Raw genomic sequence first — 15,672 nt, forward strand, 5'->3', positions numbered from 1 at the left:
AGCTGTGAGGGATCCCAAACAATTTGATGGTATTTCAAAAAACTTTTCAATGTGTGATTAATTATTTTGCTATAGTAGTATTTTTTCTCCACCTAAAAAAACCTCTCAGCACTAAATCCAGAGCTGCTCCAGCTGTGTGTGATGAGTCTGCTGCTGCTGGTGGGTGGATTTGGTTTGCTCGTTACCTAAACCTGTAACATCTGTGCTGTAGCGGCTGCACTTTAAAAGGACTGACTCACTGAGCAGTCAGGGTTTACTCACTCACACTGTGTAGCACACACTGCTGATCTGTGCACCATTTAAACTGCCAGCAAAATAATCATGCTTTTGTCATCATTAATGAGGATTTGTTGTTGAGTTTAATGAAATACTTGACAGATTCACAGAGCGAGCAAATATTCATCTTAAGATGTTTAGCATTTGCGTCAAACTTGTATCTAAAAATGTGGAAATATTTTACCTGTTAAGAATGTAATCAAGTTTAACCCACAGTCGTGCATGTGTCCAAATACTAGATAATAGTATGAGAAGAAAATGGCTGCATCTCAGAAAGCACAATAGTATAGTATTTGATATCTATGAACTCATAACAAGTTGAATATCAAAGATATGCACACATATGCAGTGTAAAAAACATATTTCATATGGAAAACACTTAAACACAATACATTTTTCCTAATTTTTCAAAAATCTGGACTTTGACTTCTAATAAAATAAAAAAAATGTCAAAGATGTACTGTTGGATACTTTCCCAAAGTATGTTTGTACCAAATTTCAAGACTTTTGATCAATTAGAACAAATGTTGCATTTTTCCTTATAATACTATATGGGTTAAAAAACAAATATCTGGCTAACTATTTGAATAACCATCTCCTTAACCTGGTTCACACATATAAGAGGATTATTCTGGTTTATCACAGCCTGGGTCTTATTTTGAGCAACACTAGCAGCATGACTCTTGGGATGGTGAACTCTGTCGACCCGGCCGGGATGGATGGTCCGCCACCTTTGATCCCGACTCAAATATCTCTACGACTATTGGATGGATTACCATGAAATTTGGTACAGACATTCATGATCCCTGGAGGATAAAGACTAGCGACTTTGATGATCCTCTGACTTTGCCTCTAGCGCCACCATTGGGTCGACATTAGACTGCGGTGAAGTGGTTGTGCTTGTGCAAAAAATGCAAAATCAAACACAATATTATGAGCCTAAACTTGATAAATTACTCCAGAAATAACAAAACTTTTCAATGACCCTCCCTCTCGTTGCTGATCTGGTTGTCGTCTTTGATGTCCATCGAGCCAGCAGAGAGTCTAATCTGTCTCAGAGGCTTCGGAGCAGCGGATGGGAGAGGTTAAGAGCTGGTTTACCAACGCCGCATGGCGACTCACTCCTGTGATATCGCAGGCCGCCACTCTTAACACTTCAAAGGCTGGACGGACTTCTGAAGAAGCGCTGGCCTTTTGACTGCTGGCAAGGTCAGCTGGTGCCTGTGTCTTCCCACACATCTGCACGGTATCACAGCTGCAGGCCACAGCGGCTACACTGTGCAACCCCCATCCCCCCATCCCACCACGATCCCACGCCCACCGTAACTCATTGGGATTGTCTGCTGTCCATATGGGAGAAGTTTGGTCCTCAATTTGTCTTATTATTAATGAACATCACCTCTGATTAATGGTCAAACCTGCCTTTTCCAGTAAACGAATGGCTTGTTTAACCCCAAAACAGAAGGGTAACATCAAAGGACAGTGATTAAAGGTAAACGTTGGGTTTTACATCTCACTGTGTGTCAGACACTTTTTAAATTGTCAAAGCTCTCACATCTGGTCCTTCAAGCATAACTGCTGACCACATGTCTTCTTTGCACGACAGGGAAATGATAGATGTCACCAGTTATATTAAAATGGCCTCTGTGTCCCCCTGGAAGTCTGGTCAACATCGGTGCAGCATTTGAAAGTTGAGAGACTTCAGACTCTGCAGCCACACAGAAACTCGGATTCCCCATTGTGAACTCCTTTATTTTTATTCTAATGATTTCATCTGACTGTTTTTTTTTCTCAAAATACAATTTACAAGAGGGAATTTATTCCGGTGCTCTCTCTATTCATGTTCTACAGTCGATACAACAGCTTTTATAAAAAACGTTTTTAAATTTGAGGTAGATTTAGCTGCCTATTGATGAGCAGGCTGTTCTCATACACCGTTCGTAGCTACATAATATTCCACAAAATCAATTTGATGAAACTTTGAGTGTGAGGCACACACTCGTCACTGATTATGGTATAAAAGCATGGTAATATTAACACGCTCCGATGTGTCCTATTCTCTCCAGTGCTCTGAGATGATGACAGGTGTGTGATCCTCCGTTCAATAACCTTTGGAGGCGGAGATAAGAGGTTGAGGTCTTCCTATAATTGCATGCCGGCCAGAGAGAAGGAAGGCTGCATGGTGTTGTTGTCAGAATAAGCCAGTGATCCGTAAAAGCCCCAGCAGAGCTCTGATAATTAGAGCCTTTCCACCTCGACACTCCCAAGATACGATTTCCTCGCTGCAGAAATCAAATGAGAGGATGCTTAGAATTAACCACTGTGATTACAGAGTGAAATGAGAGTTTATTTTCCATTTGGGATGTTCAATCAAACTGCAGCGAATGTAATGTCAGAGTTCATTTCAATATTAATCATACAACATTAAATCATTCGCAACTGGAAATGGTTTGAATTTATTCATCAATTTATAACATTCCTGGTAATTTCGATGTGAAATATTGTGTAAAGGAGAGAACATAAAGATGTATTAATTATATTTTTGGCTCCAGACCTACTATAGATGTTCCGGTATACTACACTGTTGAAAAACTGTGATATATATAAAATAAATGATAAAAGTACAGGCAGCCATCAAATTATAGTAAATAAATAAAATGACATGCAATAAACTCTATAAATACAGAGCATGTTTTACAGTCAAAATTAATTAAATTACAGTATATTATTGTTGATAAATGTTCATTAAACCATGGGAAAACAGCTATATTATGTTAAAAAATACATTAAAAACACCAACCTTGTTTACATGTTGGTTAAAACATCTAATTTTGTATTTCATTTATTTCATTTTACTTTTATAATTTTTGTTCACTTTTAATTTAAATATAATATTTTATATATTATTTGTATATTTTTTATGCATTCATTTCAGTTTACTTTTTATATGTACTACTGTCCATCTGTGGTATTAGTTTGGCCGCTAAAATACTGATACTTTCTTTTATGTGTGTGTAATTTCAAAATAAAGCGTTACCAACTCTTTTGAACTGCATTGAACTGTATGAAAGGCGCTATACAAATTAAGCTTGACTGATTGATTGATTGATTGATGTGTGCACATGAGCAATTAAACAATTCCAATTTGTGCAAACATAATCTTTATTTAATAAGTGTATACAAAACTAAATGACACACCAAAAGGTCACTGAGTCCACAAGTTTTTTTTAAAGGAACAAAAATTGTACAAGTGCAGGTAATGAAGCTTTTGTAATGGTTTACATAACTGTGTTACATAAGTTCATAAGTATGTACATAATGACAGTCATGGCCATTCCTCACAATGGTTAAAATTAGATGCTTCGTCAAATTCCCCATCTGTAACTCATATTTCAATTTTCTTTTATTTAAAAAAATAAGTTCTTAGTACATTCTGTCGGTATGGTTGATATCACAGGGGGAATGACGGTAGATGTCTTAATAATATAATATGAACTGAAAAAGAGGGATCATAAACATAAACTTGACAGAATACAGTGGATATGAAGAAAAGTTGAGAACAGTGAACACAGAGAGAGCTTATGCCTGGGGACGAAACCAAACAAAACAAAACACAAACAAAGCATCCCGTTTTAAATTAATCCACATTTTTAATCTTCAAACACTGATTCCGCTGACAGCGCTCGGGAGGAATTTGACAGAGGTCCAAACCCGGGCTTGGAGTTGACCCCGGTCTGATCAGGGCAGATGTTTGTTATTAATTCTTCCTCGTACAGTCATTATGTTCCCAGGCGTCTCTCTCTGGACCTGCGAGCTTGGAGCTGCCTGACGGGCAATCTGATTGGCTGCTTGTTGAATTTTTCCATTATTTCTTTGATTCGTGACAGGTTGGTGCGGCCGATGATGAAGTCGCAGCTGGTGGCGCCCATCTCGTAGCCCACCTCGCACTTCTTGCTGGTGAGGCTGTAGCCCTCGGCCCTGGCTGTTACTCTGTACTCTCCGGGGTTCAGCAAGCGCCAGTAATCGCCATCAGAAGCTGAAAACATAGAAAACAATAATTTCTGCACTTTTTGCATGCACGTGGTGATTGTTGTGTCGGGGTATTGCATGCTCAAACCAGGCGGCTTCCGGTTCTGAAAAGTGAAGCCAATGCTGAAGTGCCTTAAACTTGCATTCTTTCTAACAGCCAGCAGGGGGCGACTCCTCTGGTTGCAAAAAATAATTCAGTTTGTATAGAAGTTTATGAGAAAATGAGCCTACTTCTCACATGATTTATTACCTCAGTAAACATTGTAAACATGAAGTTTATGGTCTCAATCGCTAGTTTCAAGTCTTCTTCAATACAGCATGATGTTCATTTAGTAAATTATGGTCCCCTTTGGGGCGTGGCTACCTTGTGATTGACAGGTCGCTACCATGGCGTTGTCCGGTTTGGGAGTTGTCCGTGTTTTTGTCTTACAACTTTAACCCTTTCACAGTTCATGAAAGTTAATTGTAACATTTTGGTCGCCTAAAAATGTCTTACTCAGCGTTCAGTTGAGCTCCACCCTCTCGTGTCACTTCTGGTTGCAAAAACCAAGATGGCGACAGCCAAAATGCCGATCTTGAGGCTTCAAAACAACAGTCCACAAACCAATGGGTGACGTCACGGTGACTACGTCCACTTCTTATACAGTCTATGGATAAAACTAAAAAACTGACTGGGTGGTCTTATTTCACAGTTTGTGGGTCGGTAGACACTCCAGATACCCAAACGTATGTGCACAAGTTTTTCATGATGTCCCCTTTAAATCTATATCTATTGAATGTAAATAATATAACAAAGAAAAATAGAATTATGAATAATTGATGGATTATGATTATTCAAATGGGCAGTTATGTTGTTGGCACAACCATTAGCAATACCATGTAAACATTGTATTTATATTAAATCCCAACAAGCATAACAGTAACAGATGCACATTATTTGTGCAACAGCAGCAATATGCAAATCTTGTCCTAGAAAGCTGAATTTAAAGAGCCTGCTAAGCAGTGGCAAAAAGCAAGCATTCATCTAAATCCTGAAATAAAAGTTGGAGAGATCTTTGTGTTCTACTTTTGAGATGGGAGGCGTTCTATATTCCTATTTAGGTATTTAAAAATAGCTCTGCTTTGTCATGTTGGATTTTCTTGGTTTCTCTCCGCTGAGCGCTGCCTTTATGTGACCCGGGAACACGAGTGTGCTCGTGGTGTATTCTCAGCCTTTGACACTCGCACAAAAAACGACAGTACACCCACCTGACACGTCTGAACGACCACCGAGACAAATGAAATATGACAGCAGGTCTGTCTCTGCTGCTGATCTGCAGTCGATCCAAACAGTTACATCTGCGCTCACATTCAGACGGCAGAAGGAAATCTAATTGTTTCCTGGAATGCTTCAATATAAAATGCTTATGAGCTAATGAATACTCAGTCTGGCAAAACATCTTTCAGATATGGATGTGCATGAGTAGCATACAGGCTGTCTGTCCTGTTTTTACACTTGATTCATCCAGATGGGAGAACAACTGCTTAGCAAATGTCTGTTTTTGAGGGTTCATACAGCTCCAAAGCAAATTCAAAGCAGCTGTAAAGGTACAATTTTCAAAATAAATAGCCTAAAATCTTTTGCAACTGAGAGGTTGAACAGTGGCTCACACTTAGTTCCAGGAATAATAATGGTTAATGTCCTTTTGGACATTCGATTTCATGCTCCAAGTACAAAACTACTTTGGCTTTGACTGCTGCATTTTTCAGGCATCAGCAGAGATTGCCTCGAGGACGCACAATCGATAGTCAAATTCAGAGCAGGAGGCTTGGACGACGCCGGCTATGACTGTGAATTGAGTCAGACTCCAACCTGCTTCAGCTGCTTTTGTTTATGCTGTTTATTCCATGTAACACTGGAATACTAACTTACTGTAAGACTGAGTCATTCCTGAGGAATAATGTGAAGAGACAGTCGAGTCAGAGCGCCCCTGAGGTAGCTTCTCTCTGCTGCTTTGATTGCAAAAGCAACAATTTCAGAGATGAAAGGGGGAAAATATCCACATCAAATGAACCATTAATAGCTTAAATCCTACATAAGAATCATGTGAAATGTACCTGTGCGAATATCGAGGCTGATGCCCTCCACAGAGATGATAGCGTTGGCTATTCCGCGACCTTGCAGGTCCCTCACCACACCTTTGATTCCACGATGCACCTGCACATGAAAAGCATGCAGCCATGTGTAAATCCTGCCATCAAAATCTACTTCATAATTCAATACGATGTATATTACATGATGAGATGACATCATGCATAATGTATGATCTTCAGTTTGCAGCATGTTTTAATATATTTTCTCCTCATCCAGCTTCAATATTTAAATAAAAGATGTGTCCCAACATGGGTCCAAATCACTAAAGAGAATATAACATAACAGGACAACGAGTCTTCTCAAAGTTCGGCTTAGAATGCAGACTTATTTTGACTTTGTAACCCTCAGTACGCTTGGCTTTCACCGCAAATTTCAGAAAGGGTTTAAATCTTACCACAACAGCCATCTATCTAAATAGATGACAGTTAAAATGTGTAGACTGTGATCGTACGGTATTGATACAGCACTTTTTAGTAAATGCTTTAGTAAAAAGAATAACAGGAACAAATAGATAGGGCTACCGTATTCCTAAAATAACTCCAAGACAATAAAAAGCATGTGTTTATGTGGCTCGCTTGCGTGCGCGCAGGTTTTCTTGTGTGATTTGCAGGAGCTACTTTGTACAATACCTGCTCCATGAAGACAAGCAGAGACTCGCGATTGTTCTCCCACTCCTCAGGCAGTTCGCTCTCATGAGGGAATTTGTCACAGCCCACGTACATCGACAACTCAAAGCAGTTGGTGTGCAAGTAGCTGAAATCGTTCATACCTGCCGAGAAAGAGAAACACACTGCATCTGTAGGCCAGCATCAACTTAGGGCAGCATTTTACACAGTTATTGGTTTAGAAGTTGTGGTGGTATTATTATTTTTATTTAGGCCTGTCAAAGTTAACGCGATAAAACACTAATTTCTTTAACGCATTAACGTAAATGTTTAGGTTGTAGCGGTAAAGCTAGAGTGAAGATACTGGTATCATATGAAACTAGAAAACAAAGGAATCTATCGGTACCAACCATGTCATACTAGCTTGTCACGAAAGAGGCTAAATAATGCTCCAAACTTACACTAAATTTTGGCGAGGAAAAACTGTCATGGCCATTTTCAAAGGGGTCCCTTGACCTCTGACCTCTAGATATGTGAATGAAAATGGGTTCTATGGGTACCCAGAGTCTCCCCTTTACAGACATGCCCACTTTATGATAATCACATGCAGTTTGGGGCAAGTCATAGTCAAGTCAGCACACTGACACACTGACAGCTGTTGTTGCCTGTTGGGCTTCAGTTTGCCATGTTATGATTTTGAGCATATTTATTTACGCTAAAGGGTTTCTGTACATTATTTGTCATTGTTTTGTGTTGTTAATTGATTTCCAATAATAAATATATACATACATTTGCATAAAGCAAGCATATTTGCCGACCACTTGACAAATATTCCTTTTAAGGTACATTTTTAACAGAAAAAAATGTGATTGATTTGCGATTATTATAGTATTAAATAGGTAGTAAAAAATAAATAAGAAATATAAAAAATATAAAAAAATATAATAAATTTAAAATAAAATCTAAAATAAATAAATGAATAAAATAAATTCACAAACCAGATTCCCAGCACCTACTTATACAGAGTGCATACGCGAATGTGTGTTTAAGGCACGTTGACAAAAGAGTAAATAAAAGAGAATATAAAAACGTTGTGGTGTTAATTAAGAGTGAAATGGATTTCACTTTTGCCTTTTCTTTGTTTGTTTGCCTTTGAATCCTTACACGACGCTTCAAACTAAAAACCTGGGGGCTTTGAAACCGCCAAAGGGGGTTCAGCACTGAATATGCAGATGTGGGCTAAACAAAGCTACGGCTCAAAGGATCAGAGCTGAAGCAGAGAAATCCTGCATAACACGGATACTGACTGCCAGCTGCAGTGTGCCAGGACGCTCCGTTGATGGTGCCGTCCTCCTTGGCGAAGTCTTCAGTGTGGCAGACCCTTCGGTTGGCGGCGGTCATCAGGCGGTGGGTGGAAGCGTAGGCGAAGGCCAGCCAGCGGAAGACGTGGTCATCCGGGGTGGGGGTCGGCTCCCTGCCAACCCCTTGGCCTCGAGTTTTGTCGTAAGGGAAGGTCACCACCAGCTCCCCTCCCTGGATGTTACCGCCCAGCACAAAGGGCATCTTCTCCATCCATGCTACCAAAGCCCGCGTCTCCACGGCAACCTGTAGTGGTGGACACAGGAGAAGGGGAGGATAATGTAATTCCTCCAATCAGCTCAGTACTCTGATTGCTAAATTAACTCCCTCCCTGGAAACAATTTCACTTCCGGCGTGCTCTCATGAGGGAGTGATAAAGCTGTTCACACACTAAACTAATTTTATTGATTCTGAAACACATTTATTGATAGAAAAAAAGCAGCTGCTGTTTGAACTCTTATTAAACCCAGCCCTCCTTATCTCTGGTGGGGGCCGGTCATTGAGGCAAGCAAGGTTAGTTTTCACAGCTTCCTGTGCACAGATGGGGATCCCAGCTCTGCAGCAGCTACTCTGGAGGTTTTGGTGTGACTCACTCGTGGCTCTCAGTAACGTCAGAACACTAGTGAGGATGAGATTTTAATAGCTCAACGGGTCTATTTTAGCTCACAGCCTCTTCGTCACAAACGAATCCGCTTTTCCCAAAATAGACGGCATTGGTATGCCCACGAGGCTGCTGTACCCTTTTCAAGAAGCAGACGATTTATTTGTTAAACTGGAGGAGGTGCAGGATAAGGACATGGAGTCATAATTTGTCTAGGTCGACGGAGATTTCTTTAGTCGATTAGTTGTTTTTTTATGCTTCTTTCATGCTGAATGACTTATTTCCATGAAACTTATGAGCACATTTCTGGTAAACACAAGATTTAAAGTGGTGATTCTTTGTGGGGAAGCTCAGGTTTACAGATCTGTCGATTAAATCAGCTAATCGATCAGTCGTAAATCGTAAAATCGTTTGAATGTTTGTCGACTAAGAATTTCTTTGGTCGAGGACAGCCCTACCTGTAGTGAAGTCACTGGAAACTGAATGGCAATCACATTATTAAAGATGAAGTTGCAGCCAGCAGATTTTGGGCACAAATGTGTCTTTTCTATAAACCGTAATCTGAAAATTACCAGCCCCTTCTCATTCCCAGGGCATTAAATGCATCCGTCAGCGTTCGGTACCGCCACACAAGGCACCCTTTAGCGCCAGTTTGAAACACACTGGGCGTTCCATTAACTATAATGTTAACCACGGCAACAGTAAACACTCTGAGAAAGTGCGCCGGGAGTGTGGTGACGTAGTTTAAAAAGCGAAAGAGACACACCGGGGGGGCAGGATTGGAGGTGGATGGGTCCAACAAACACAAGTTTGTGTCCTGTGTTTACAATGTTCAGTTTAATTTTTCACTGTACAAACGTAGTAGCTTTAAGCCCAATCATGTATTTCTTTCCTAGACCTTACTATAGTGGTTTTGTTGCCTAATCCCAAAGTGACACCAAGGGGCGTATGTGATGAGTTGGGGTGAGAACGTGTTGAAATGACATGCCTTTACCTGAAGGGATGGGGAAATATACACATTGAATAAGTTTAAAATACCATAGAACAGTCAATCAGACTCACTGAGGCGTTTTTGGACAGGTACCACTCCGGGATGGGCACATGGTGGTTGAACATTTTGCGAGGGATCCACTTCTTGGCCTCGGCCTCCCACAGGATGGAGTTGAGGTCGGGGAAGTTGTGGTGGATGTCTATTCCGTCGGTGCTCCATCGACCCAGAGACCAGCCACTGAGCTCTGAACCCTGCAGCAAAAGAACAAGAACAAGAAACTAAATGTGAAGGGGAAAGTCAGAGAAAATGATAGTTATTAGTGGTGACAACAGTTCTGTGATTGCAGATGGAGCCCTGTAACACAGTTCAGATGGCTTGATGGGAAGTGTGGAGTTAGCTATCATCGCACTTGGCCTCCCTGTCAACACGGCTCATCTAAAAAAAGCTGCTAAACTGAGTAGAGTCTGGTGTTTATTCTGAGTGGGTGCAGCACAACTAGTGACCCTTTTACAGTAGACAGAGTCATTTAATTCAGTGTACATTTTCAAAATAAAGCTTAAAGGTTCTCTAGATGATATTCAGAGCTACCTGAACAGAGAATGAAGTCGCTCTCCCTCCGTGTGTGTTGTAATCTGAGCTTCTCTTTGCTTTGTTTATATCGCCGGGCCGGCCACTCATGCTTTTAGTGCATGTTCATGCATGCGAGTGTGCCCCGCTGGCTATCTCACGGCCATGTTGCTATGTTGAGAGCCATGCGGAGGCAATAGAAATGCCCCCAATCTCACATTTAGCACCTCTAGTGAAACTTTAATCATTGCATCAGCATTATTATTATTATTATTATTATTATTAATAAAGAATTTTATTTTATTATTATTAATATTTATCGTATTTTTTTTGTTTATCGGTCTGTATTTGTTCTTGTTTTGTAGTTTTATTTTGTAGTGGTATGTATTCATTTTAATTATTAATCTTAATTGTAGGTCTTTGTATTGTATAATTTTATGACTGTTGAAAATGGGGAAAAAATATTGAAAATAAGAAATGTGATTATTTGAGCTGCAAAACAAAAAACAGGCCTGATGACTTTCCTTTTATATATATTCCACATAGTGTCGAATAGTCTCATCTCATGTACATGCAAATTTCAGTACAAGCTAACACGGCACCATTAACTTTTGTAAAACAAAGCGTTACAGTAAATACAGTGCATTTACACATCAGGTCACCAAATTACCTGATGTCATTGACGTTAATGAAGCAAAGCACTGTCAGATTTGTCTTTATCTATTTGTGTTTCATAAATATTGGGCATATAATCCTGCAGGCGTGCAGCTGATTTAAAACCACAGCCAACAAGATGTGTTTTAGATGCAGAACAGGCAGCCCATGTTCACTCAAATACAACACATACATTGTTCATATATTCCACCAGGTCAATCAAACCAATTTTCCAGCATGCACCACATGTGCACTTATCAGGAGAAGACTTGTCACCAGATACGGTGGTGTTGTTTTCAACCAGAGGCCAGCGTGTGATGTGTGAGGTCACTAATGGCCGTCTTGCAGACCTACCACTTCAAAGGCTTTTTCGTACCCATCGGGGTTGACAGATGGCAACAGGTGGATCCTGGTCTCCTCCACCAAGTGACGTATCCGCTCGTTGCCGGACAGATACTCCAGACACATGAACTGCATCAGCAGGAGGAGCAGCTCTCGTCCCAGCACCTCGTTACCATGGGAACCCGCTGTGTAACGAAACTCTGGTTCACCTGGTCAACAGGTTTATACGAAGGGAGAGATGGGCGATTAAATATACAATCACTGCAACTACACGACACAGAGGAAAACACTCTGGGGAACACAGTGTGACATCTCTCATGTCATTATTATTGGACATTAAATCACATTCTGTTGCCTTAAATATACTCACCAACTTCATGCTCTCCTGGTTTGTCAGAAATCTCTATGGCGTACAGCTTGAGGCCGCTCTGGCTCTTTCCTATGTTATAGATCCGGGTGATGTTGGGACACATTTCATTCACCACCTTCATAAGCTGTGGAAGGCAAATAATGAAGCATCAGCTCTTGATAAATTAGATACAAGTTTTTGTATTTAACTGCTGGACATTTGTAGTAAGGAATATTTAATGTTATAGAGAAACACACTGTTTTCAGGGGCTTTAAGAACATTTTGTTGCAAATACTTTCAAACACTTTTATTTAAAGGCCCTGAAAACTTATTTTCTCAATGAGCCTCTCAGTATGAATAATGGAGTCTTACATGAACACACAATTATATGCCAAAGTTTGAACAGTTTGGGTTATTTTTCATGAGAGATATCTGCATTTCTTTTTTTTCTATTTGCTCTCCTCACTAGTTTTAAGGGGGCAAGCTTTTTCAAAAGTCCCCTGTAATTTTATTATGTTTTTTTATTTGTATTATTTGTATTATATAGTTTACTTACTGTTACGTTTCTCTATTAGATATGTTATAAGTGATGATTACATTATCAGAATTGTCTATTTGTAAAATGAAATGTTATAGATTAGATTTAATTGAAAAAATAAATTAAGGGGGCGGGACTCATTTAGGAAAAGATGATGTCACATACTTCAATGGACCAATCAGAATTTAGCAACATTTGAATCAGAATCTGATGACAGTTGGCGGGTTGCTTGGTTACAGTCAATCAAATTCTGAATAAATAATACATAAAAATGTTGTTTTTTTTATTTTGACTGTTGCTTATTAGTCATGAATATTAGATTTTATAGAAAAATACAACTGTATATAAGAAGTGGACATAATCACCATGACGTCACACATTGGTTTGTTGAAGACGAATTTGGAGGCTTGAGTTTCGCATTTTCGCTGTCAACATGTTGGTTTTTGGCAACCATAAGTGACACGAGAGGGTGGAGCAAAGTTCAACCGAACGCTGAATAAGACATTTTTATGCGACCAAAATGTTACAATTGACTTTCATGAACTGAAAACACACTGTGAAACGGTTAAAGTTGTAAGAGGAAAACACGGACAACACCCAGACCGGACAACTCCGTGGTAGCAACCTGTCAATCACAAGGTAGTCACGCCCTAAAGCATCCCCTGCTTTATGGTCTATTTGACTCTATATGGGACCATAATTTACTAAATGAACATCATGCCGTACTGAAGAAGACTTGAAACTAGCAATTGAGACCATAAACTCATGTTTACAATGTATACTGAGGTAATAAATCAAGAGAGAAGTAGGCTTATTTTCTCATAGACTTCTATATAATCAGACTTCTTTTTGCAACCAGAGGAGTCGCCCCCTGCTGGCTATTAGAAATAATGCAAGTTAAAGGCACTTCAGCATTGGCTTCACTTTTCAGACTCGGAGGTATTTTTACATTGTGGTATTGTTACTAAAAATGCTGGGTACTCGTAGCCTAAAAATAGTACAAATTAATCTCAATGTAACTGGAGATTTCAAAAACAATATCAGCAGCGCTGTGTCACAGACCATATTTAATAACACTCTAGCCGGTGGAAGGAGGGGCTGCTGTGTGGAAAATCAGTCAAGCTAATTATGAAGACAGGCTTGTGGAGGAGCTGATTAAAATAGCAACAACTATCATTTACCCATGTGGGCATGATGAGTGGAGACACAAAGAGGAAGTGCAGCCGGATAAAGACTAACAAGCTGTTAAGAAATCTGTGTTTACTCGCTCTTCCAGCTGATGCAGAAGTCATTAACCAGTTCAGGAGTGATGGGCTTTTTAATTAAGTCTGGAGTTGATTCTTGACTTTTCTAACCAGGTAAATCATTAAACAAACATCTGGTTCTGTAAAGCAAAGGGTTACAAGTCGGAGATATCCGGTTCAATAAAGCGCAGTATTCCCTTGATGTGCCAGGGTAATGGCTAGGTAATACACCATCTTCCTCTTTGAAGAATGTGGAAAATATTCTTCCTTTCCACCTATTTTATAACGTCTTTCAACTGTCCACGCTCCGACAATATCCGTATCCCCGCGGCTTCTACACTTCAATCAGTCGTGATCTAAGAAAAGGACAGTCCTTAAGCAGTAAAAGAGATATCTTTTCCCTCCTCTCATGGGGCATGTACTTTATTTGAGTAGCCACAATGGGCTATTTCCGCTTTAAGGTTGTGGCACAGAACTATTTAAACTGCTGTGGAGAGATACGGTACGATCAAGTACCTGCACGGAGAAAAGAAATGTCAGGAGTGAAAAGGCTTTAGGAGGCGAGTTTTTAAAAATAGTCCTTTTCTTTGTGAAGGTCTATTGAGGCTGGACACCCCTGTGTGACACACATTAGCCTCAAAGGTACAAAAAAGAAAACCAGTCCATTTAATTCACTCTCAGGCTGTCACACCAGAAGAAAAAAAAACAGCCTAACAATGAGCCATACGTTCAGAGCATTAAAAGTCTCATTGTGGGTCATAACAGCAGTTTGGGACACCTGTAGACGAGCTGCTACATTACAGACGATTGCGATTCCCAGCACTTGTACCTTCACAAGCACTCACAGTGTAAGCTGTGACAAATACAGCTGTCCTCCTTCTCAGTACAAACAGACTACTGTTCATGACAACTATATGAATAAGTAATGACACAGCCCAGGAGATGCTTAATGCATTTTTATGTGCCTGGCAGCTCCGGCTCACTTCATTTGTTAGTGTTGCCGCACACTTTGTTCTTTGCAGAGGACACAACATGTCCGGCGTTGGCTCTCATGCAGTTACACAAGATGTTTTATTGCTCTGGTGTCTTTGAATAAGCGGGGCAGATGATATCTGTTGTTTTTCTCTTTCACTGTGACTCACCTGCCTCATTTCTTTGTAGCTGTGGTGTCTGAAGTCCAAGTCGTCTGTTGTTATGACTTCATTGCGTCTGTGGTAATAATTATTTGGATCTGTGGGGAGTCAGAAAGAGTTATTTTTATTTGCAATGAAGGAAATGAATGATCGTGTCAGGTGTGTTGAGACTATAAACGCTGAGCACCTGCCCTCTTTCCTCCAGTGTAGCTTCACTTCAGCCAAATTAAACATATTTTACCTCACAGCCAGGAACAAAGTTTTGGTATTTTGCGCCAGCGCTTTGAGATATCTGCCGCCACCCCAGCACAAAGGAAGTTAAATTTAATTTGTTGTGCTCACGGCACTCGACAGTTACACATTAATAACTCAACAGCAACCTGTCTTTCCAGAAACAATGTCCCAGTTACTGCGTGGATAATCTCAGCAGACCTCGCTGTGCGAAGCTTTCATTGGGACAATTATTTATAGAAAATGTTCCTGTGAAAATCGTGTCAAAACCTCAGCACATAAAACCAAAACTACTGTGTCTGCATGACAAGATACCAGTAGAGGTAAGTGACGCCAACACGTTCTCGTCCCAGCTGTAGTTGGGACCCCTTGGCGTCACTTTACGGCCGCAGTAAACACGTGGTTGACGTTGTGAATTAGGCAAAAAAATCACTTAGGTTTAGGAAAAAACATCATTGTTTGGCTTAAAATGACTACATTTGTAAATTGAAAATGAAACTTGACACACGTGACACGAACAGTGGAAGAAGTCATTTTAACCAAAACCACGACCTTTCTCTAACCCTAACCAAGGGGTGTGTGTGCTTAACCAAAAAACATATCCTGATACAACAGTTCG

General features: G+C 40.1%; 1 protein-coding gene across 1 annotated transcript in view; it reads right to left on the reverse strand.

Annotated features, from left to right (window-relative positions):
- Positions 1 to 3,420: 3,420 nt before the first annotated feature.
- The window catches only part of cpxm2 (carboxypeptidase X (M14 family), member 2), a 29,216-nt gene continuing 16,964 nt past the window's right edge, over positions 3,421 to 15,672 (reverse strand). The window contains exons 7-14 of the mRNA XM_074619993.1: positions 14,832 to 14,920; positions 11,929 to 12,052; positions 11,571 to 11,767; positions 10,067 to 10,246; positions 8,352 to 8,649; positions 7,069 to 7,208; positions 6,403 to 6,502; positions 3,421 to 4,312 (exon numbers count right to left, since the gene is read on the reverse strand). Coding sequence (XP_074476094.1) covers positions 4,056 to 4,312; positions 6,403 to 6,502; positions 7,069 to 7,208; positions 8,352 to 8,649; positions 10,067 to 10,246; positions 11,571 to 11,767; positions 11,929 to 12,052; positions 14,832 to 14,920 — 1,385 coding nt within the window. The 3' untranslated portion in view covers positions 3,421 to 4,055. The remainder of the gene's footprint in view (positions 4,313 to 6,402; positions 6,503 to 7,068; positions 7,209 to 8,351; positions 8,650 to 10,066; positions 10,247 to 11,570; positions 11,768 to 11,928; positions 12,053 to 14,831; positions 14,921 to 15,672) is intronic.

The sequence above is a fragment of the Sebastes fasciatus genome, chromosome 20 (genome assembly GCF_043250625.1).
Source record: "Sebastes fasciatus isolate fSebFas1 chromosome 20, fSebFas1.pri, whole genome shotgun sequence".
In the NCBI taxonomy this organism is placed as follows: Eukaryota; Metazoa; Chordata; class Actinopteri; order Perciformes; family Sebastidae; genus Sebastes; species Sebastes fasciatus.